Source organism: Hyaena hyaena, unplaced genomic scaffold (assembly GCF_003009895.1).
Source record: "Hyaena hyaena isolate Hyena2069 unplaced genomic scaffold, ASM300989v1 scaffold_321, whole genome shotgun sequence".
In the NCBI taxonomy this organism is placed as follows: Eukaryota; Metazoa; Chordata; class Mammalia; order Carnivora; family Hyaenidae; genus Hyaena; species Hyaena hyaena.
This window is the reverse complement of record NW_024080953.1, coordinates 582,135-606,026: the sequence shown is the minus strand read 5'-3', so window position 1 is coordinate 606,026 and position 23,892 is coordinate 582,135. Positions and strand designations below refer to the sequence as shown.

At 33.0% G+C, this 23,892-nt stretch overlaps 1 protein-coding gene across 1 annotated transcript in view; it reads left to right on the top strand.

Moving 5' to 3' along the window:
- The window catches only part of STXBP5L (syntaxin binding protein 5 like), a 360,126-nt gene that overhangs the window by 280,845 nt on the left and 55,389 nt on the right, over positions 1–23,892 (top strand). Inside the window, exon 21 of the mRNA XM_039248873.1 lies at positions 9,081–9,146. Coding sequence (XP_039104804.1) covers positions 9,081–9,146 — 66 coding nt within the window. The remainder of the gene's footprint in view (positions 1–9,080; positions 9,147–23,892) is intronic.

The window sequence follows — 23,892 nt, the reverse complement described above, 5'->3', positions numbered from 1 at the left end:
TCTCTCCTAGAAATAAATAAAAAACATTAAAAAATTTTTTTTAAAAAATAAATAAATAAAATAGAAGTGTAGTTAAGTAGCCAAAGAGAAGATCAAATAGAATACTAAAAAATATTTGATTTTTTTCAAACAGAAAAGTGAAATAGTGGAAAAAAAAGAACAGAAGGGCAAACTGAAAAAAAATGAGGGACATAAACTTAACTCTATCAATGATTATATTATATTAAATGTAAATGGAGCAAATATCACCTCCCCCAAGAAAAGGGCGGAAATTATGAGATGAAAAAAAAGACTCAATTATATGCTGTTTATAAGAGATGCACTTTAATTATAAAAAAAAACAAATGATTGAAAATAAAAGAGAAAAGTGGCGCCTGGGTGGCTTAGTCGGTTAAGCGTCCGACTTTCGCTTAGGTCATGATCTCGCTGTTCGTGGGTTCGAGCCCCGCTTCGGGCTCTGTGCTGACTGCCAGCTCAGAGCCTGGAGCCTGTTTCAGAGTCTGTGTCTCCCTCTCTCTCTGACCCTCCCCTGCTCACGCTGTCTCTCTCTCTCTCTCTCTCTCTCTCTCCTAGAAAGAAATAAAAAAAAATATTTTAAAAAAAAAGAAAAGAAAAGAGAAAAATAATTTTATCAAATTACTTATCAATATTACTCTAAAGAGCTAATGTGGTTATATTATGAGAATAAAGTAGACTTCAAGGCAAGGAGATAGAGAGGCAGGTCCAAGTTATAAAGGAAACACTTTATCAGAAAGATATAGGGGCGCCTGGGTGGCTCAGTTGGTTAAACATCCAACTTCAACTCAGGTCATGATTTCATGGTTTGTGAGTTCGAGCCCCGCATCAGGCACTGTACTGACAGCTCAGAGCCTGAAGCCTGCTTTGGATTCTATATCTCCCTCTCTCTCTGCCCCTCTCCCACTCACACTCTGTCTCTCTCAAAAATAAATAAACATTAAAAAATTTAACAAAAAAAGAAAGATATAAAAATATCCTATACAAGTACAGATCTAAGAAGAGATATTCAAAATATAGAAAGCAAACAAAAGAAAAGAAAGATAAAAACAAACATACAATCATATCTGGGGAGTCATCATTTCTCCTCAGTAACTGATAGAACAAATAAACAAAAATTGGTAAGCATATTAAGAAAAAATTAAGCAATTCTCTTAGCCAAATTGACCTAACTGACCCAAACTGCCACCTACTACATACAAAGGAAAATATGCATTTTTTTTCAAGTAGACATGGAACATTCACAAATGTAGACTGAGTCAGGAAACAAATTATAATGGATTATAGAGGATTGAAATCAAGCAGAGTATGTTCTCTGATCATAAGGGAAATTAAGTTAGAAGTCAATAACAAATATATCTTAAAATCTCCAAATATTTGGAAATTAAGCCTTTCTCGTGGTTTAAAAAACAAATCACAGGGAAATTTTAAAATATTTTTGAACTGAGTGAAAGTATAAACACAAAATATCAAAATTTGTGAGATGTTGCTTAAATAGTAAAGGAAAAACTTAAAACATTAGTGCTTATATTGGAAAAGAAGATATCAAATCAATAATCTAAACTTTGTTAAGACACTAAAAAAAAGAACAGTATAGCACAAAGTAAAAAGAAGGAAGGAAATAAAATAGAGATCAATGAAACAGAGGGCAAACAATAGAGTAGATCAACAAAACCACAAAGTATTTCTTCAAAAAATTTACTAAGGGGCGCCTGGGTGGCTCAGTCGGTTAAGTGTCCAACTTCGGCTCAGGTCATTATCTCACAGTTCGTGGGTTTGAGTCCCACGTCCGGCTCTGTGCTGACAGCTAGCTCCAGACTCAGAGCCTGGAGTCTGCTTCGGATTCTGTGTCTCCCTCTCTCTCTCTGATCCTCCCCTGCTCACTCTCTCTCTCTCTCTCTGGGAAATAAACAAAACATTAAAAAAATTTACTAAATCTGTAAAACCCTAGTAATAAGAAAAAAAACAACCAATATGATAAATGCAAAAGGGAGCATCACTATGGATTTTACAGACATTAAAAATAATAAGGTAAAACTATGAACAACTTTATGCCTATAAATTGACCATATAGATGAAAGCAAGAGATTTCTTGAAAGAAAAACATTATAAAAACTGACACCAAACACATGGGAAATATAAGTAGCCTCCTATCTTTAAAAAAAAAATTGAATTCAAAATTAAATACCTACAACAAAGAAAACTACAGGCTTCGAATAATTTCACAGATTAATTCTATCAAGCTTTTAAGGAGGAAATAACACTAATCTTATGTAAACAATAGTTTACATATTAGAGAATAGAAAAAAAAAAGGAAATTCCAGGGAACAGAAAAATAGAGGAATCTTCCCAACTACTTATCTGAGGACAGCACAATGCTGAAACTTAAAACTCGATAAAGGAAAAGTACAGGCCAGTCTCACTTATGTACATAGATTCAGAAATATTAGTAAATGGAAGACAGACATATGTAAGAAAGATAAAATATAATTATGGTGGTTTTACCTAGGAATATGAGTTTAATATTTGAAAGCCAATCAATGCAAAACAACTGATTAACATAATAAAGGAAAAAATTATATGATCATCTCAATATTAGCAAAAATATAATAAATTAACACGTCTTTAGAATAATCACCAAAAAATTAAGAATAGAATATTTCCTCAAATGTATACATCTCATCTATGAAAAACCTACAAATAACAGCATACTTAATTGTGGAATATTGTATGTTTTTCCACTAAAATTGGTAACAAGGCCATGATGTCCACTCTCATCACCTTTGTTCAACATTGTATTTGATGACCTAGTTAGCACAAAAGCAATATAAAAATAATATGCCTAGGGTTTAGCAAGAAAATATTAAAACTCACTTTATTTGCCAACGATATCGTAAGGTATTATGATACCCAAAGGAATCTACAAAAAAAGGATACAAAACAATATGTGAACTTAGCAACGTTGAAGAGTATTCACTATACAAAATCAATCATCTTTCTATATAATAAAATGAAACAGTTGAGAAATGTATTTATTTTGAAATATCAGGTACTGGATAGGGGTACCTGGGTGGCTCAGTCAGTTAAACATCTGCTTGGAATTCCCTCTCCCTTCTCCCTCTGCCCCTCCTTCATTCTCTTTCTCAAACAACAAAATATAACAAAACAAAACAAAACAAAAAACCAGGTAGAGGATAGACTTCCAAAAGGCATCCTAATAAGCACCATGCACACATTCTCCAGAAAAAAAGTAAAACTGGTGAAAACTATTTCTTCTTAAAAAGCAATCACTTAAAGCCTCTGGAAATTGTCCTAAGAGGATACAGAAAAGAAAGAAACATTTTTTCAGGGAAAATCTACTGACACTTGGTAAACAGTGTGTCTTTGACATTGAGCCCCAAAACTTGCTGTACACCTCTCCTGCCTTCAGGTTGCCAGCATTTCTCATCCCCTCCAGCTCCAAGCTACAAAAGACAAATTCCTGGTGAGTGAAACCAAGAGGTGAAAGGCTCCTCTCCCCTGCCCATCCCCCACTCATAGGACAAAACGTCTACCCCAGGCATAGCAAGGGAAAATGCTGAGGCCCTGATTGCTCCCACCCAGCTTGTTCATAGGGCAGAGGTTTCATGCCAGAAAAATAGAGCTGGGAAGGCTAGAGGCTACCACTCCAGTCCCAGGCCGAGGCTAGTGGCTCAGAAATTTTGCCCAGAGAAAGAGGCAATCTATAAAACAGTGAACTCTGAAGCTCTCCCCAAAGAAACTAGCTTTATTTGAAAACACAATTTGGGGAAGTTCAAGCCTAAGGATGCCCTCAAAACCAAAGAAGTATTTGATGCAAATCAAATAAGAGGCTGGCAGCTCCTGTTTAAAAGCAACCAGCTAGGCCAGAGGTGAGCTGGGATTTGAACAAACCTCAAAGGCTGGATTCAAATATGACTTCTGCATGAATTGGATTGGAATATTGAGTAATACGTATCCTGGAGCATTGTCAAAAACAATAAAGCATTCACATCGTTGTGACTGTAATACCTAATAGCTGGATTTGATATCAACAAATTGATCAGGGAAAGAGACAAAGAGAACCCTGATAAAACTACTGCCATCCCAGAGTGACAGTATACACACAGAAGCCTATACCCTCTGATAAACAACATCAGAGTCTTCACAATGTAAGGGAAATAAACTTCACTAAAATAGCCTAGGCAAGTCCCTAAACAAGCAAATAACAATAACAAAAACCAGAGAGAGTGAGGGAAATCAGTAATCAATATCCAGAATTGCTACACTCTATTACCTAAAATGTCTAGTTATCAACAAAATATTAGAAGACCTGCAATAAAACAGGGAAGCGTGACCTATTCACAGAAAAAAAAAAAAAAAAGGCAACGGAAATCGTCTCTGAGAAGGCCCAAATGTTGGATTTAACAAGACTTCATAACAGCTGTGAAAAGTCTTTAAAGAGTCCAAAGATACCATGTTTAAAGAAGGGAAACTATAATGTCTCATCAAGTAAAGAATACTAACAGAGAGATTGAAGTTATAAAAAGAAGCAAACAGAACTTATAGCATACACAAGAATTAACTCAAAATGGATTAAAGACTGCAACATAAGATACAAAACCATAATAATACTACAAGAAAATGTAGGCAGTAAGCTCCTTGGTCTGGATCTTGGCAATAATTTTTAGATTTGACACCAAAAGCAAAGGCAGCAAAAGCAAAACTATACAAGTAGGACTACATCAAACTAAAAAGCTTCTGCAGAGCAAAGGAAACCATCAATAAAATGAAAAGACAATCTATGAAATGGGAGAAAACATTTGAAAATCATATATCTGATAAGGAGTCAATATCCAAAATATATAAAGAACTTATACAACTTTAGAAAAAAAATTCCAATTAAAAAATGAGCAGAGCATTTGAAAAGATATTTTTCAAAAAAAGGCATGCAGGTAACCTAGAGGTACATGAAAAGTTGCCCAGCATCACTAATCATCAAAAAAATGCAAATCAAAACCACAATGAGATACCACTTCACACTTGTTAAAATGGTTATTATCAAAAAAAAAAAAAAAAGAAATAACAAATGTTGGCAAGCATGTAGAAAAAAGGGAACCCCTATGTGCACTCTTGGTAGGAATATAAGTTGGTGAAGATGCTTTGAAAAACAGTATGAAAGTTCCTCACAGACTAAAAATAGAACTACCATATGATCCAGCAATTCTACTTCCAAATAAAAAACTAACTCAAAAAGATATATGCCACCCCCATGTTCATTGCAGCATTATTTACATATTTTCCAAGACATGGAAACAACCTAAGTGTCCATCAGTGGATGGATAAGGAAAATACAATTGAGTTACACACACACACACACACAATAGATTATTCAGCCATAAAAAAAGAAGGAAATCTTGCCATTTGCAACAACATGGGTGGACCTTGAGAGCATTACAGTGCCCAGAGAAATAAGACATATGATATCACTTATATGTAGAATCCAAAAATGAACAAAGAACAACAAAAATGAGGTCTGGAGAAGAGATTGGTGGTTGCCAGAGGCAGAAGGTAAAGAGTGGGTGAAATGGGTGAATGGGGTCAAGGGAAAACAAGAACCAAATGGAAATTCTTTTTTTTTAATTTTTTAATGTATTTTTATTTATTTTTGAGAGAGAGAGAGAGACAGCATGAGCAAGGGAGGGTCAGAGAGAGTGGGAGACACAGAATCCAAAGCAGGCCTCAGGCTCTGAGCTGAAAGCACAGAGCCCGACGCGGGGCTCGAACCCACAAACCATGAGATCATGACCTGAACTGAAGCCAGACTCTCAACCGACTGAGCCACCCAGGCGCCCTGAAAATTCTTATACTAAAATGTACAGTAAATGAAAAGAAAAATTCACTAGAGGGAGTCAACAGTAGACCTGAACTGGCAGAAATCAAAATCAGCAAACTTGAAGTAAACTGATAGAGACTATGCATTCTGAAGAAAAAAATTTTAAGGAAAATTAACAAAACCTCAAAGAAGTTTAGTGATACTATAAGTGTACCAAACATGTCCATAATAAGAGTAGTAGAGGAGAGAAGAGAGAGAAGCAGAAAAATATTCAAAAAGATAATTGCTGAAAACTTCCAAAATTTGAAGAAAACCACTAGTGCATATGTTTAAAATGTCAGTGAACTCCAAACAGGATGAATGCAAAGATATCCACACCCAGATACATTATAGTAAAAATACTGAAAGGCAATGAGAAAATCTTGAAAACAGTAAGAGAAAAATCACTTGTAATGTACAACAGAACTCAAGTAGGATTAACAGTTCATTAGAAACACTGGAGGCCAGAGCTGTAGGACAACATATTTGAAGAGCTCAAAGGAAAAACCTAAACCCCAAAATCTTATATCCAGCAAACGATCCTTCAGAAATGTAGCTGAAATAAGACATTCCCAGATAAGAAATAAGAGAATTTGTTGCTAGCATAGCCACCTTATAAGAAACTAAAGGAAGTTTTTCTCAGGCTGAAGAAAAGTAATGCCAGATGATAATTTGAATTCCCACAAAGGAAAAAAGAACACTATTAAGGTAACTATTAATTATAAAATAATACTATGAATGTACATTAAGTTAACTATGTAATCATAATACTATAAATGTACATTACTTCTCTTAACTGATTTAAAAAGCCATTTATGAAACAATATGTATAAAATTATATTGATGGGCTTATAGTATATAGAAATGTAATATATTTTCCAATAACAGCACAAAGGAAGTAAGTGGGAGCAAAGTTGTATTTGAGTAAGCAAACAAAACCAGGTGGATCGAACAGAACAAATGAAGAGAACTAGAAATGATTAATTGGAAAGTTAATATACAAACTTTATAAACATATTTTTTGCTCACTTCTTTCTCTCGGGTTTTATAAAAAAACATAGTTATATAAAGTAATAATTATAATAATATGTTGTTGGATTTATAACACATATGGATGTATTATGTATGCCAGTAATAGCACATAAAGGGGAAGGAGGAAATGAAGTATAAAGGAATAACTTTTCTACATCCCCCTGGAATTAAGTTAATATACATCTGAAGTAGCTACAGAGAAGTTAAGATGTATATATTATCTTAGAGCAATGACAAAGAACTCCAAAAACAGAACTCCAAAATCATTAAAGAAATAAAAGAGTTACACTAGAAAATATTTATTTAATGCCAAAGTAGTAAAGGAAGTTTACAGGGACAAAAAGACATGAGACATAGAGAAAAATAAAGTAGAATAACAAGTGTAACCCAACTATATCAGTTATAACGTTAAATGTGGATAGATTTAACAATTCAATCAAGAAGACAAAAACTGCTGAAGCAGATTTTTTTAAAAACAAAGATTTAACTCTGCTGTCAGAAGGCCACACATAAAGATATAAATAGGTTAAGAGTAAAAGGATGGACAAAGACCATGCAAACAGCAAATACAGCTGTAGTTAATATCAGACAAAATAGATTTTAAAGCAAAATAAATGTTACTATACATAGAGACATCTAAAATGAAAAAATGGGGGGCGCCTGGGTGGCTTAGTCGGTTAAGCGTCCGACCTTCTCTTAGGTCATGATCTCGCGGTTCGTGGGTATGGGCCCCGCGTCGGGCTCTGTGCTGACTGCCGGCTCAGATCCTGGAGCCTGTTTCAGTCTGTGACTCCCTCTCTCTCTGACCCTCCCCTGCTCACGCTGTCTCTCTCTCTCTCTCTCTCCTAGAAATAAATAAAACATTAAAAAATTAAAAAAAAATAAATAAAATGAAAAAATGGTTAACCCATCTAGAAGATATAACAATTATAAACATCTATGCATCTGACGACAGAGCTACAAAGTATATGAAGCAATACTCGACAGAATCAAAGGGAGATAGACAATTCAACAATAATTGTTAAACATTTCAATATTCCACTTAGAACAATGATACAAAAAGTAGGCTGAAAACAAAAAATGAAATAAAGACTTGAAAAATTCCTTGTACAAAACTTCTATTCTGAAATCTACAAACTAGTGCAGAAAGAAAATTTTTTAAAGATCATTTAAGTGGAGGAGAATACAATGTTTTGGGGTTGGGAGACTGAATATTTTTTAAATGTTTATTCTATCAAACTTATCTGTGGATTTATTACAGTCCAATAAAAATTTGGCATATCCTTTTGTAGCAAATGACAAACTTATTCTAAAATTTACTTAGAAATGCAAAAATCTAAAATAATTAAAACTCTCTTAGAATACAACAAAGTTGGAGGATTTTACAACCTGACTTTAAGATATACTATAAACCTGCATTAATTAGTGTGGTAGTCAAAAAAGATAGACAAATAGACCAATGACTACAGAATACAATGTCTAGAAGTAAACCTATACATATGTATCCAATTTATTTTTTACTAAGGTATTAATAAAAATCAATGAATAAAGGCAAATATTGTTAACAAATAATGATAAAAAACTAGACAAACAACATAATGGGGGAAAATGAACCTTAATCTCCACCTCACACCACAATCAAAATTTATTTGAGGTGAATTATATCCTAAAACTGAAAGCTGAAAATGTAAAAAAAAGCTTTTTGAAGAATACAATAATATCTTCATGACCATGGAGTAGGCAAAATTTACTTACACAGGAATTATAAAATAAATCACAATTTAGAAATTCATAAGTTGTCAATCACTTCTCGGCCTTTTGGCTAAGATCAAGTGAAAAATTCATAAACTGTCCTTCAAGCAAACTAATTTTCTGAACATCAAACGATTTCATTTCATTAAGAAAATGACAAGATAAAGTCACATACTGGAAGAAAATATTCACAGTAACTACTTCTGGCAAAAGAGTCTTAAGTATATAAAGAGTTCTATTCAAGATGTGATATTTACTTGATACTGTACACTTAAATTGTTAAATTGAGAAGAAAAACCTTTTGAAACATTTAGGAATGACTAAATAAGAATTATCTACAGAGTGTTAGCAAAAAATTTTTTTAAAGTGTTAGCAAAATTTATCTCATTTCTTGTAATTTCATTTTCAGGTTTAACGGAGCTAAATGACAGTCCAGTTCCCCTGGAACTTGAGCGCTGCAAGTCTCCCACTTCAGGTAAACATGAATGGTAACTTTCAGTCTTGTAATTCACTGCAGTAATCTATTGCTTTATTTTCATAATTCTTACAATGTAAAATTAATAATTTTAGTAAATGCTTCTAGTTTAGTTTCTGAAATTTTACCATAAGCAAATATTTTAAAATATTCCTGGCCAGCCAAAAAATTAATCAATCGATTAATTAATGAATTAATCGATTGATTAATTCATTAATTAAATGTGTACAGGTATATCTATAAATTCCTAAAATTGGAGCTGCTAAATCAAAGAGTATATGCCTGTCTAATTTTTTAAAATTTTCCAAAATTGCTGTCCTTAGGGTTTGCAGCAATTTTTTCTCATTCCATCAGTAACATACAAACATTGGTTAACTGTTTTTATGTAATATTTGTAAGTCTGTTGGTAAAAAAAAATTCAATGTAGCTTCAATTTATCTCTTACATATGTGATATTAGATACCATTTCAATTGTTTAAGACCTCTTTATTTTTTCTATAAGTCATCTATTCATACACTACCCATTTTCTATAGAGTTGTTTGTCCTTTTCATATCAATTTTATTGCCTCTTTATAAATTAAGGTTACCCTTTTATGACATGGGATCCAAATTTTTTTTTTAGTTTTAACTTTGCTTGTGGTATCTCTTGCCTTATAGCAGTTTTTTGCACTCAGACATTTCTTGTATGGACTTTTTTCTTTGTGCTCAACAATTTAAATACAGTTGGAATTACCTACATTTTAAATTTTTGGTGGAATTCCTCCATCAAATGATTTACCCTTTATAATTACTGATTTTGTATATTCGTCTTCTCTGTAAAGAAAACTATCTTCATCCTGGAAATTTTCTAACAATATTCAATGTAAAATATCCAAAGATTATGGTTCTTTAATTAAGCTAGGTAGTAGTCAATTTTTCTGGGTTTTTTTTTTAAGTTTATTAGAGAGACATACTTTTATACACATGTTGTGCACATGCAAGCTGGAGAGGGACAGAGAGACAGGGAGAGAATCCCAAGCAGGCTCTGTGCTGTCAGTGCAGAGCCCAAGGTGGGGCTGGATTCCACAAACCATAAGATCATGACCTGAGCCGAATCAAGAGTGGGTTGCTTTACCAACTGAGCTACCCAGGTGTCCCTTTCTGTTTTGTTTTGTTTTTTAACCTGAACAAAAGTTTTACTGGATTTGGGGGTTTTAACTTAATTTCTGCTTTTAATTTCTAGTTCCCTCCTCTGTTTTCCTTTATTTTACACTTTTCAAATTTTTTGTGGTAGATGCTTAATTCATTTTGTTTATTTCTTATATGTTGCTACACGAAGGTTAAATTTCCCATTGAACTCTAGATTATATGTATCATAGCTTTTGATAAATTGTGATTGCAATAATAGTATTTTCTATATGGTAGACAGTTTTTTTTTCTTTTACCATAGTTGTTAATGTTAACTTGTTGCATTAGGTAGCTATAAGTGCTGCTTTATTGTTATTTAAGTCTTTCATGTCTTTATATTTTGATTACTTGACTTGTGAAGGATGGAGAAAAGGGAAATTAAAATACTATACTAATAATATATTTCATATTTTCTTGTATCTGCCCTGTTTTTAATATTCATGTGTAGATATTTTAAACCATATTGACAAAAAGTACATCTTATATCATAAACCACCAATGTTCACTTCATGTCTTTTTCACCTGAATTCTACTTTATTTGCTATTAATACTACAACCTTTCCTTTTTTTAATTTGGATTTTTTTTTATACCTTAGTCATACCTCTTTAGGAGTAAGCTTTTTAAATAACTGAGGTATGACATAGTCTCTAGAACACCAGAAACCTCCCTCATACCTCTCAGCCACTTACTCTCACAAAGGTACCCACTATTCTGACTTATAACCATAATTTAGTTATGTGAGGTTTGGACTCTCATATGAATGGAAACATACAATATTTACTTCCTTTGTTTCTTTCTAATTTTGCTCAACATTATGTATACGATATTCAGTTACATTGAATGATTTTTATTGTGTCATATTCTATTAAATGAATATATCTATGCATTTTATTGTTGCTGCACATTTAGGTGGCTTTCAATTTGGGGTTATGTTATGACCAATCCTGTAAAATTTTTAATGCAAATATAAACTCATTTTTGTTGTACATGTATCTGAAAGTGAAGCTTGGGGGTGTTAGGGTATGTTTATGTTCAGCTTCAGTAAATACTACTGAGTTTTCTAAAATGATTGTACCAATTTTACTTCCACTAACAATGTATAAAAGTTTTACTTGTTCCACATACATCTTTCAGTAAAATTTTTAGTTTTCTTTTTTAAAGGTCTTGCACACCTTGATTTATTCCTTGGCATTCGGTTTTTATATGTCATAAATTTTTTATTTTTTTCTTATTGTTTATGACTAGAATATTAAAATACAATTAATTCTTGTATATTGACCTCATATCCAGAAAACTTGATAAATTCCAATAATTTATAAATTCTTTTGGATTGTCTGTCCAATTATGCCCACTGTTAAAATAGCAGTTCTATTCTTATTTCTAAAGGAAGAAATTAGCTAGGACCTCCAATATAATGTTGAATATATGTGGTGTTAGCAAACATCTTTTTCTTTTTCTCAGTCTCAGGAAAAATGTCTTTAATATCGTAATTAAGTACTGAAATTCTTATAAGGCTTTAATAGACATCTTGCTTTTAGCCTTTTGCCTCTGATGTTTCTTTTTTTACTATGTTAGGGCAGATCTGGAAACATCACCAAGACAAGGACTTTGCATGCCATAAAGTAGATTACTTTATGTAGTAGCAAGGTTTTGACTACTTTTGTATTAGGTTACTTGGGACAAAAATGATTGGCTGTGGTAAGATTCTTTTATCACTTCAGTGCCTTATTTGAGCCTGGTTTGCTGGGCAGGTCCCACTCTTCTTTTAAATCATAGATATTCACAGTTGAGGAATGAAAGGTTTTTTTCCCCTTATAACAACTTTTTAATCATTTTGTGTTTGTTAAAATATATGAAATCTATCCTTCTGAGAACAGTGCCAACAAAGTTTATTTTATATTAAGAAAACTGGAAATAATATTTTATTATTCCATTCATTTCCCATGAAAAAGAATAATAATGGTGTTGTATTGAAGGGTCTTTCTAAGCCTACAAAGGAGAATGTGCCCAATGCTATTCCTGGAATACCATAGCGACACATGTACATAAAACTACGTTCTGCAATCTCTTCCTATTGTAGGAATTGCTGTATCTAATCTAGATTATCAAGAGAGGTATTGTTAGGATAAATGCAGACTTTTTAGTCCAATCTCATAAAACTAAAATGTAACCCAAAAAATCACATTTAAGACTTTAACAATAGTTTAAATCTCATGAAGCCTATTATCTCTAAAGGCAGAAAAGAATGAAAATAAAAACAGTGAAAATGTTTAGGTAACTTATAAAGGACAGAGTCAATATTGTTACATATATATAAATATATTTTACATATATTCTACTTCTGAAAATTTAAGAAAAGCAGCCATGCCTTCTAATGTCTCCTTGATTCACACACTAAACAAACAAACAAACAAACAAAAACTAGATCTGATAATAATGTCAATTATTATGTTTGATCTGGGTATATCTCCTCTTTTTCATACATGTGTAGCATTTAAGAGCCAATACTATTCTTGTCTTCTCTTTTTTTTTCCTTAATGCAGTGGTTCTTAAACATAAGCCTGTATGAGAATGATGTGAACAGTTTCTTAAAACACAGTTTGCTGAGTGCCAAAGATTCTAATTGAACAACTCTAGAGTGAGGCCTGAAATTTTGCAAAACAAGGACCCAGGTGATGCTAATGCTTCTGGTCTCTGGACCCACTTGAGAACCATGGCTTTGTGAAAATTTTTAAAATATTTTTTCAGTACTTACACTTACCCTCTCAGTATCTATTTTATGATCTCAAACCTTAACCTCCTTAAATTCTGATAAAAATAGATTAAAGCATTGATGCAAAATGCTGAGCAAGAATGGCTGGTAATTAGGCAACCCTGAGACCAGTAATCATTTTGTAATTCTGATTTTCTACATGGAAATCACTCCCTTTTAGCCCAATACAATTCAAGTAAAATAGAGCAAACTTTAAGACTATTAAATATTTATTTGAGGATAATGAGAGAGAACAGAATAGGAATTCAGAGCTGAAAGAATCTCAGTAAACCAACCAGAATGCTGATGTTCTTAACTTCCAGGAAATATAACCATTTCACATTATTTATTCATTCACCCAACTATTTAACAACTAATTTTCAGTATGTGCAGTTATGTAGATATTATGCTATCTATCCCCTGAAAATAAACTAATGAACAAAATAACATAATACTCATGCCAAATGGACCTGACAGTCTATCTGCAGAAACCAACATTAAACTAATAATTTTACGAATAGTTAGCTGTTTTTCCTTAAAGCTGCATAACCCTTTTTCACTGACCAGTTAAGGCTGTGCAATTTGTGTACTGCATAAACATACCCTACAAGGAAATGAGCAAGAACTAACGTTCAGCCCAGCTCCACTTACCTGGAACAGAACTTCAATCCCTCAAAGAAATAGGCCCCTTTTCTTTGGACAAAGAGTTGAAAACTAATCAAGCCTTCAACTGTAAGGTTATATCTGCTCACAAGATGTGCATTTTTCTAAGTTTTATTCCTTGAAGGTGTGCCTTTAAAAATCATTTGCTCAGATGAACATCTTTGTCTAAGCTAGCATCAGGTTCTAACACTCCTGCTACCTCTATAGCCATCAATTCTCATGATTCTCACTGTCTACAGTATATAATAAATAGACTTACTATGCTATCAAGTTCAAGTTAAGGCTAGGATGATAGAAATATTTATCTTTATTAAAATATGTTTATTTATGTATCTTTAATAAAGATGGCTTTATTAAAATATCATAGAGGATAATGTCACAAAAACTAACAAACAAGTAACCAACTCTATTGTTCTCAAATCGGAATTAGAACTAGGTTTTATAGCCTACACTGAATGCTTGTTCTGTTTGGTTCTACATTTCTAGAACCCCAGTACATCCTCCAAAGAAGAAAGCTTCTTCCCCCCAAATAGTCCTCTGTTGGGGCAGTGCTAAAATACTCAGATAAAGGCACAAAATAGATACCCTTCCAGATAGTTATCATGAGATTCGCCCTTTAGATAAAACTTCTGGGTTCACCTGGGCTAAGAAATTATATGCCAATAGTTTTTATTCCCTTCCTTTAGGACTTGCTACCAGAACTCCTGAGGCAGCACCAGGCTTTTATAGGAATGAAATACCAGCTGTGAGACAGAGGAATCAAGTACATCACTTGCCAGGTGAAAGTGAAAATCTCTTTTGTGAACAAACAAGTTTTTCATATCTTTACAATTTTCTGGACTTCACAATATGTCTCAAAAGCTTTATTCTTATCTGTGCTGAAAATACAGGTTCCCCATGGTGAACAAAGACAAATTTCCCTGAAATAATAAAATCATGGACACTGACTTCCTAAGTTTTAAAGCAGGCATTGCTAAGGTTTTTGTGAAAGATTTTGAAATGTTCTATAGAATTTTGATAGTGTGATTTTTCTGCTTTAAACATGAATACTTTTATCATACCTATAAAAAAATATGAGGGGAGCAACAGAGAATTACGAGAAACTTAAGAGTCAAAAAAGTAGAGAGGTTTTGTAAAAATTCTCCTAATTCTTCATAATACAATTAAGTATTTTCTATGATCAGAAACTACTATGATGAGGACTGAAACTCCACCAAAGAATTGCCTCAAAGGGACAATGTTCTCTCAGAAATAGTGAGCAAAAAGGAAGGTCTTATAATCTGCTTTATGCAGTCATTGAATATTTGATACTGTTCAGAAAGACCAAATCAAAATCAAACACAGATTGTACAGCTTCCTTAAATTAGGCATTCATTATAAAATGGTTGTGACCAGATTTGCAACTTTAAGAAGCATAAATTACCAATATTCTAGACTCTAAATAAGAAAGAAACAAAGGATCCTAAAAGTATTTGTAACCCATAATTTTCCAAGCAGTAATTTCCTTTTTTTCTTATGTAATACAACACCCCCGTGATAGGCCTCTTTGTGAGGAGAAAACTGATGGTCAGAGTATTTAAGTACGTAGAACTGGAATTCTAACTTGGTTACATTTGGTTGTAAAGCCTATGCTTTTTCCTGGTTTCATTAATAAAATGAGAAAAAGAAATATGAGAATTGCAAAAAACTAATCACAATTGAAATTAAAAGACAGCCAAGCAATGACAAAATTGCTATGAAGAGAATGTTTTAACAAAGAAGTTGAGAAGAACTTAAGAAATACACTTAGCATGAAACTTCAGAAATATAGTTTACCATTTAAGGTCCAGGAAAAACTAGATATGAAAATAGGGTTTTGTTTTATAATACATAAAATCAATGAATTATCACCACATTTGAATTTATCAATCCTTGTTTGCTAAAAATTGTAGTCAATGTTGGTACAGTACTTTAAAGCAAAGTATTTTTCATGTGTATTATCTTATTCAATCCTACAGCAACTCTATAAGGTTAGTATTGTTATCATTTTACATGGATGGAGAAATTATGACTAAGGAAAAATTTCATAACTTGCTCAAGATTACCCTGCTAATAATAAATGACTTAGTCTAAACCATCCGAAATCTTCAGACTTCAAGTTCCCAAATTATTTGTCCTCCTGTTACGTGCTTTTAAAAAAAGTATGTTGAAGAAACTAGTTCTCTCTGAGAATCAAGGTAGATAAGAACATAAAGTTTCCTAATCCTTTGACTCTCATTCATACAACATTAGTAACAAGTTACTGATTCATTAACAGTGTCTAGATAGAAATAGGATATATATTTTATTATAGTAAGAAAAGTGGAGTCAAGACATTAAACTTTTTTTTTTTTATGCTGGGGCAAATTCTAATAAACATACTTATTTGCCTGGATATACCTTAGCAACTTCATAAAAAGGGAGGAGGCAGTAATATAGAGGCATGTAGAACTTTTGGGGCTCTACCATGGCATGGTGACTCCAAAATTGCGCATGTGTGTTTGAAATGTACCTATATACATAGCAGGTGTTTTTGTTCTATCTTAGTTTCTGGCTTAGGGAAGATACAGACAAATGAAATTCATTACTTTGTTCCAACTAGTCAGCAAATGAATCAATATATAGATAAATTTTATAAATATTTCAATCTAAACAACTTTTAATTTATTTTTAGATTTATTTATTTTGTAGAAGACATCTAGGCCACACAAGTGGTATCTTCTACAGTATATATATCATATATATTGTGTTGCTTACTGCAAAGGACATAGCTTTGGAGTCAGAAAAATTTGAACATACCTGTCATTTCCTACCATGATAACTTTAGCCAAGTTACCAAATCGAAATCTTTCATTGGAAATAAAAAGATCAATCCAGTTGTTTCTAATCAAGAAGCAACTAATCAAAAGCTTTTGATTAGAAATTTCTAGTCCATCTCTGTATTTTATTTCCCATTAAAGTAGTAAGCCACATTCAGACTGATTCAGGGTTTGTTTTGTTCCAAAAATTTTGATTCAGCTGTGGAATTAAGGAGCTGAGAGGCTCTTTTTTATGTGCTATTTTTTTTCAAGTTTTTATTTAAATTCCAATTTGTTAGTATACAGTGTAATATTAGTTTCAGGTGTACAATATAGTGATTCAGCACTCCCATGCCACACTCATGCTCATCACAAGTGTATTTCTTGATCCCCATCACCTGTTTTACCCATCCCCCTGCCCACCTTTCCTCTAATAGCCATCAGTTTGTTCCCTAGTAAAGTGGAGTCAGGACATTAAACTGATTTTTTTGCTTGGGCAAATTCTAATAAACATACTTATTTGCCTGGATATGCCTTAGCAACTTCATAAAAAGGGAGGGAGCAGTAATAAAGAGGCACGTAGAACTTTCAGGTCTCTACCATGCCATGGTGACTCCATATCCATGGTGATTCCGTCCAGTTGTTTCTAATCAAGAAACAACTTGATTAAGGGTTTGTTCTGAGAGTTGTTTGAGGCCAATACAACCTATCTATTACAAGCCAGGCTGCACTCTCCATGGACTTTGACTTGAATTAGAAGTTAAGAAAAAAGCACGTGCATATAAGTGATTGAAGGATCTGACACATGAAAGATGCATGAAGCCCCCTAGTTAAAATAGTATTGTGGTCCCTGAAGTTCTGTTCTTATTTAGGCCTGAACATATGACCTCATTCTGGCATAAGATATGGTAATCTTCCAGACTACCCTACTTCATTACTGTAACTGAGCCTGGAGGCAGAAATTGTAGAATAAATAGTCTTGCAAAGGTTTATAATCTGGTGCTGTTCTAGGGTTGGCCATTACCTGACCTTTAGGGCTGAATTTATATATATTACTATATATTTTGCCATCAGTCAATTATTTCATTCATTTGCATCGTCTTTGGTCTTTTATGCCATCCTACCTGATAATTTCTAGGTAAGTCAGAGTTAATAGATGTGATTAGGTGAGTGAATAATCCTATCTGTGGGGATGCTTTTGTATGAATTTTTTAAATTCAGTTTTATTGAGATACAATTTATAGAGGATAAAATTCACTTTTCTTAGTATATGTTTATGAATTTTCTGGTTTTGTTTTTTTCAAAAATGTGTGCCATAACATGTTAAAGTGACAAGAATTTCCTGACAATTTGCCCAGAATATAACAGAACTAAGATAATAAGAAATCAAACTGTCTTAAGTCTAACACTTGGTGCAGCAATAGTCCCTGCCCTTCTGGTGGATTACCTATATCACTATTTGCTGTGTTACTGTCAATGAGCCAAGACAGGCAGTTTTTCAGATTGTGAAGGATTAAAGACACTACTCTAGATGGAATGCACAACATGATTTAAAGAGATTTTGTGGAGAATAGGCACATTATAAATTAAGTGTATGGCATTACTATTGAAAAGACAGTGGATTCTTAGGAAGTACCACTGTGCAAAGCAAACAAATAATAGTACTGTATACAATTGGAACCCATCTCAATGTGCACTGTTTAATCCTAGGTACCAGATTTTAAATAGGACATGTAGCCCAGACAAGTCATTTTTGATATAGAATACCACAGAGAGACAATATTTTCTTTTCAACTAACAATGAAACTAATAGCAAACATTGAATTCTTATTAGATACCACACCATGCTAAGTGCATTACGCGTATTTGCTTAATTAATGCTGATGAGATCCATATGAATTAGGGACTATTATTATTCCCATTTTACAGAGAAAGAAATACCTACTCTTCCTGAGATTAAGTAACTACTACCCTAACTTCACTCGCTCACCTGGCAAATGGTTGAGTCATGATCTGAATCCAGCTCACTTGTGTTCTAGATCACTGGGCTTCACTTCATCAAAAACCAGGAAATCTGCTTAGGAGAATAGCAGAAGTCTTATGGAGCTTTATAGAGGGGAAAACAGAGCATCTGGCTTTTTCTAATAGGGGTTTTACTGTACTTGTAACTACCACCTTCTGTTCAAATTTAGAAAATTTAAGATTGAAAATAGATATGAGGAAAATTTTTTTTACTTAAAGGAACCAAAAAGCACCTGTTAACTTAAAAATGAATATAATAATCAATTTAAAAAGATAATAAGCATTTTATCTATATCTATATATCTATCTGTAACTGTATCTACATCTAATTTAACAACTGGGACAAATGGTATATCATATGAAAAATCTAGGATGCATCTCAGGAAATACTTTGTGGAAGGTTCCTGAGTGAAAGTCCCATAGGTTAGTTAATATTCATAAAACCATAAAGTGTTATTTCTCAAAATGTGATCTGCTGACCTCTTTACATCAGTATTGCCATCTTAAAATAATCCCTGCCGATATGTTCAGAGTACTGGGAGATGGCCCCTAAGACTCTGCAGAAGCTTTTTTTTTGTTAAAAATAGTTTATTGTCAAGTTGGTTTCTATATAACACCTAGTGCTCATCCCCACAAGTGCCCTCCTCCATGCCCATCACCCCCTTTCCCTCCTCCCCACCCCCATCAGCCCTCAGTTTGTTCTCAGCATTCAAGAGTCTCTCATGGTTTGCTTCCCTCCCTCTCCCCCACTATTTTTCTCCTTCTTCTCCCCCATGGTCCTCCATTAAGTTCCTCCTAATCCTCCTATACGTGCAAACATATGGTATCTGTCCTTCTCTGCCAACTCTGCAGAAGCTTTAAGCTCTGGCATGTGAAAGCAAGAATCATTTACTTTTTATTGCTCCAGAGGCCAGAACTGGGACAAATTATAAATGGTAAAGGAAAGTAGTTTGAGCTCACATAGAAGGAAACTTTGTAGCAAATAGCAACCACAAATTGGATTTTTTATACCTTTAAAGGTTTCTATCAAAACTATTCAAATAGATAGGATATCAAGAATGTTGTAGGAGAAATACTTTCACTGAATAGGATATTAGACTAGATGAACTCTAAGATTCCTCTGAGCCAAGAATCTCTCTTTTCTGTGCAATGTGCTAAGGCATTGAGTCATGAGAAGTTTCTATTAAGCATTTTCTCTGGGGTGCTTTAGCTTAGTAAAAATGTAGCAATTCAGAGAGTCACATTCCCAGGAGAACAATGCAAAGGTTAATATGAATTGTTTTCATCATATACATTTCAAGATAAAATCTTGTTACTACCTCTTGCCTTATTCATCTTCCATCCCAAATTTCTCAAATGTCCATGTGTAACATGTAATATTTCTCTAACACTTGAACATACATTCTCTCTCTGCTTAGCCCTCTTACTAGTAATTCTTCACCCCCTACCTTCTGTCTTTACTGGCATTTATCAGTAATTTATTCAGCAAACACTTATTGTACACCCACGGTATGCCAATAATTTATTAGGTATTGGGAATACAGCCCTCACCTTTGGAGAACTCAGTTTCAGGATGTTAATGGATAGTAGCACACACACACACACACACACAAATCAAGTGTAATAAAATGTGTTAAGTGTTATAAAGGAAATGTGCACAAGGTGCAATGAAAGTAAAGATAATGGCACCAAATGAAACCTTCAGTTTGAGCCTGCATTCAAAAAGGAGGTGATTTCTGAGCTGTCTTGAAGGACAAGAGTTTTCTAGTTGTCTGGACACAAAAGACACAAAGAGCACCACCACCACCACCACCACCATCACCCTACCCACCTGCCAAAAAAAAAAAAAAAAAGAGAATCATTCTGTGCATGAATAATTATTAACTTTGTTATTAAACTTTCCTAATTAATCCCACTGTCAAATCATTTCCTTTCACTGCTTCAGATATATTATTGAAATTGGGGTTTCTGAGGGGACCCCAGTTTTGAGGCTTTCTACAGGAAACCAAAAAGACAGGTAATAAAAGACAGGGAATCTAAAAATGTGGAGCAGATTTGGAAGCCAGAATATGTTAGATACTAGAATATACAAGGTGAATTTTCCATCCAAAAGAAGAGTAGGAAGTGAGAAGCCATGTGACATTGTGGCCATTGTCCTGCTGTATGAATCTGGGCTTATGACCAATAAGCAGGGCCTATTTGACTTTTTGAAAACATCATTGTAATTCATTTAGTAATTAATACTATATAGATATATTGAAATACTCTGACTAAAAATAAAATGGAAACAATTGAGATAAATTATGAAACAAATCCTTACATTATTAGTTATTTAAAAAACTTAAATGAAAGGTTATTCTAAATAGTGAACGCACTTCACTCCTTCACTTCATTTGAATTATGAATTTACAAAATATATTTGTAATCTCTTCTGAAGCATATTACATATATTTAGTTTGCCATATTTTGATATAAATAAATTTTGCTTCTGCTGCTAATTCTAAACCCAATTTACTAAAATTTGGTTTACTGATTGCCCCTTAATCTTTTTTTTCCTTTTTGTTTTTGGAGACAGTGAGAAAACACATGTGCACAAGTAGGGAAAGGCAGAGGAAAAGGGGGAGAATCCCAAGCATGTTCCTTGCTCAGCACAAAGCCTGGCTCGATTCCATGACCCTGGGATCATCACCTGTGCAGAAATCAAAAGTCTGTTGCTCAACGGACTTAGGCCTCCAGGAGTCCCTGCCCCTTAATCTTAATAGAATTATTTTTAATGTCTTTTCATAGCAACAACTGCCTGCTGCTATTATTTTTATTAAAATGATAATACTTAGGTTTCCTTTTACAAGTGCTTTAGCATGGCATATAGTAGCTCACAAACCACAGTCCACAGGCCAAATCCAGCTTGCCACCTACTTTGCTCTGACTTGTGAAATAAAAATGGGGTTTTAATTTTTAAATGGTTGGTTGAAAATACTAAGAGATAAGTAATATTTCAGGACACATAAAAATATATTTAAGTTTATATTTAGGTTTTCTAAAACCTATTAAAGAATATATTCCAATCATATTCCAGCAGAAACATTAAGGATCATGTTCAGAATGTTATTTATTTGACAGATAAGATTAAGCTATGAATTAATGAAGGGATGTTTTTCAAACTTATAGGTGGCCAAATTCAGAAATTGTGAGCCAGGTTTTCTGATTTTAAATTGAGTATTCTTTCTATTTTGTTATCCTGCATCTTTATTTTAAAATAACCTTCTTGGGTATTTGGGTGGCTCAGTCCGTTGAGGGTCAGACTCTTGGTTTTGGCTCAGGTCATGATCTCACCATGTGTGGGTTAGAGACACATGTCAGGCTCTGTGAGGGCAGAGTCAGCTTGGAACTCTCTTTCATTCCCCCTCTCTCTCTGCCCCTCCCCCATTTGTGCATGTGCGCTTTCTCAAAATGAATAAACTTTAAAAATAAATAAATAACTTTGCTATTTGTAAAGAAAAACCACTCATCAGAAGGTATAGATTAATTGATGACATCAACTAAACTCTTAAAGTATTAAGTGACAGAAAAGATAGCTTACATGATTTCTTTGTATGATAACATGCATTCTAGTCAAATATTTTTGAGATATCCAGTGTAAAAATTTTATTAACAGACAAATAATGAGAAAAGTTTTTAAATAAATTATAGGTGTTTTCTTGGTTTTTTCAAACATTTTCTGATAGCTTGATTTATAATTCATTTCCAATTTTTTGTTTTCAAAATTTTCTTATCTATTGAATTTAACATTGTACTATTCATTACTGAAGTCATTTCATCTGCCACTGCCATGGCAAAGTTTTCTTGACTATATCATATATACATCTATAAAACACAATTTTCTATTTCAAAAAAATGTTGACAAGTTTTATCATCTGTTTTTATTATCATTTATGATTGAAAGAAGTTCATACATTTGTTACAATATTTCTTTACCTGTGAGATTTATCCAACGTGGATTTTTGACTCTTCACAAATTAAACAAAAAAATCACTTTAATGCCACTTGTGAAAAAAACTATGCAAAGGTATACTGAATTATCTACTACAAGTACAATTGCTTTTCTCATGTTTCTGTTTTCATATTAAGTAATTATACTAAATGACAACAAACTAACATCAAACAGTATTTCTGCTTCTATATATGCTTACTAAATATAACTCTCATTAGGATTTAATAATTATATGTAAGACATACTGTTCCCTCATGCTCCTCTTTAATTTTATATAATAAACAACTGCCTTTTTCCTTTTTCTGTTGTTTCAGTTAAAGGATCAAGAAAGTTAAGTCTGCCAACAGATCTTAAGACTGATCTTGGTACGGTATGCCAACAATTTTAAGTTTTCTTGTATTCATTTGGCTGAACATTTTTACCAACCAGTCCATGAATGACAGGTTTCCTAAATGGCAATGTTTGGTGAATTTCCAAAAAGGCTTTCTTAAAAATCACCATACAGTTCTGTTGGCAGCATTCAACATTCTGTTTGTTAACAAGCATTTTACAGAATTATGTTTTATAAATCATTACATACCAAGATATATAATGTTTCATTTCTTTTTAGCATGAAAATGTTTTTGAACATCAAATAATCATGCATATGAACCCTACCCTTTGTGAAAGTAATCATTTTAAAGAACATTATTCTTTCCTTGAATTATTTTCCCTATTCTCCATATTAATATTATGTAGAATTAATGCTATTTAATAACCACAACAAAAAATACTGATACATAAAAAATGAAAGGAGACCTGGCCTTTTTTTTAATTTTGGAAAAGTTACAGAAAATTTGATTCACTTTTAGTTTATTTTTGTGTGGTGGACACAGCCTTATTCATCATTCAGACTCTGAAATAAATAAGTCTTTATTAAATAGGACTTCACAGATTTGTCCTTCAGAACTTTTATGTGCTTGTTCTGACATAGGTTTTTTTTTTTTAATTTAATTACCTTTATTTTTATCTCCTTTATTCTAACTTAAAGCCATACCACTAAGTTCTACTAATTTCATGGGTAAAGTAACAAAATACAATAGTCTTTGAATTAGTTGTTAGAGTTTTACGAAGCTGCTCCACATACATTATTTTACTTGATTTTCTAGAGCACATTTACATAGCTTGCCTCATTGTATCCAATTTAAAAAACTGCTAGACAACAAACAGTTCATTACATTTAAAATCTAATTCATATAATCTTATATGAATTCAATTAACTCATGTTTTTAAATGCAAGGCACTAACATATTAGGCATTACTATTAGTTCAATATTAAAGAAATTGTTATGAA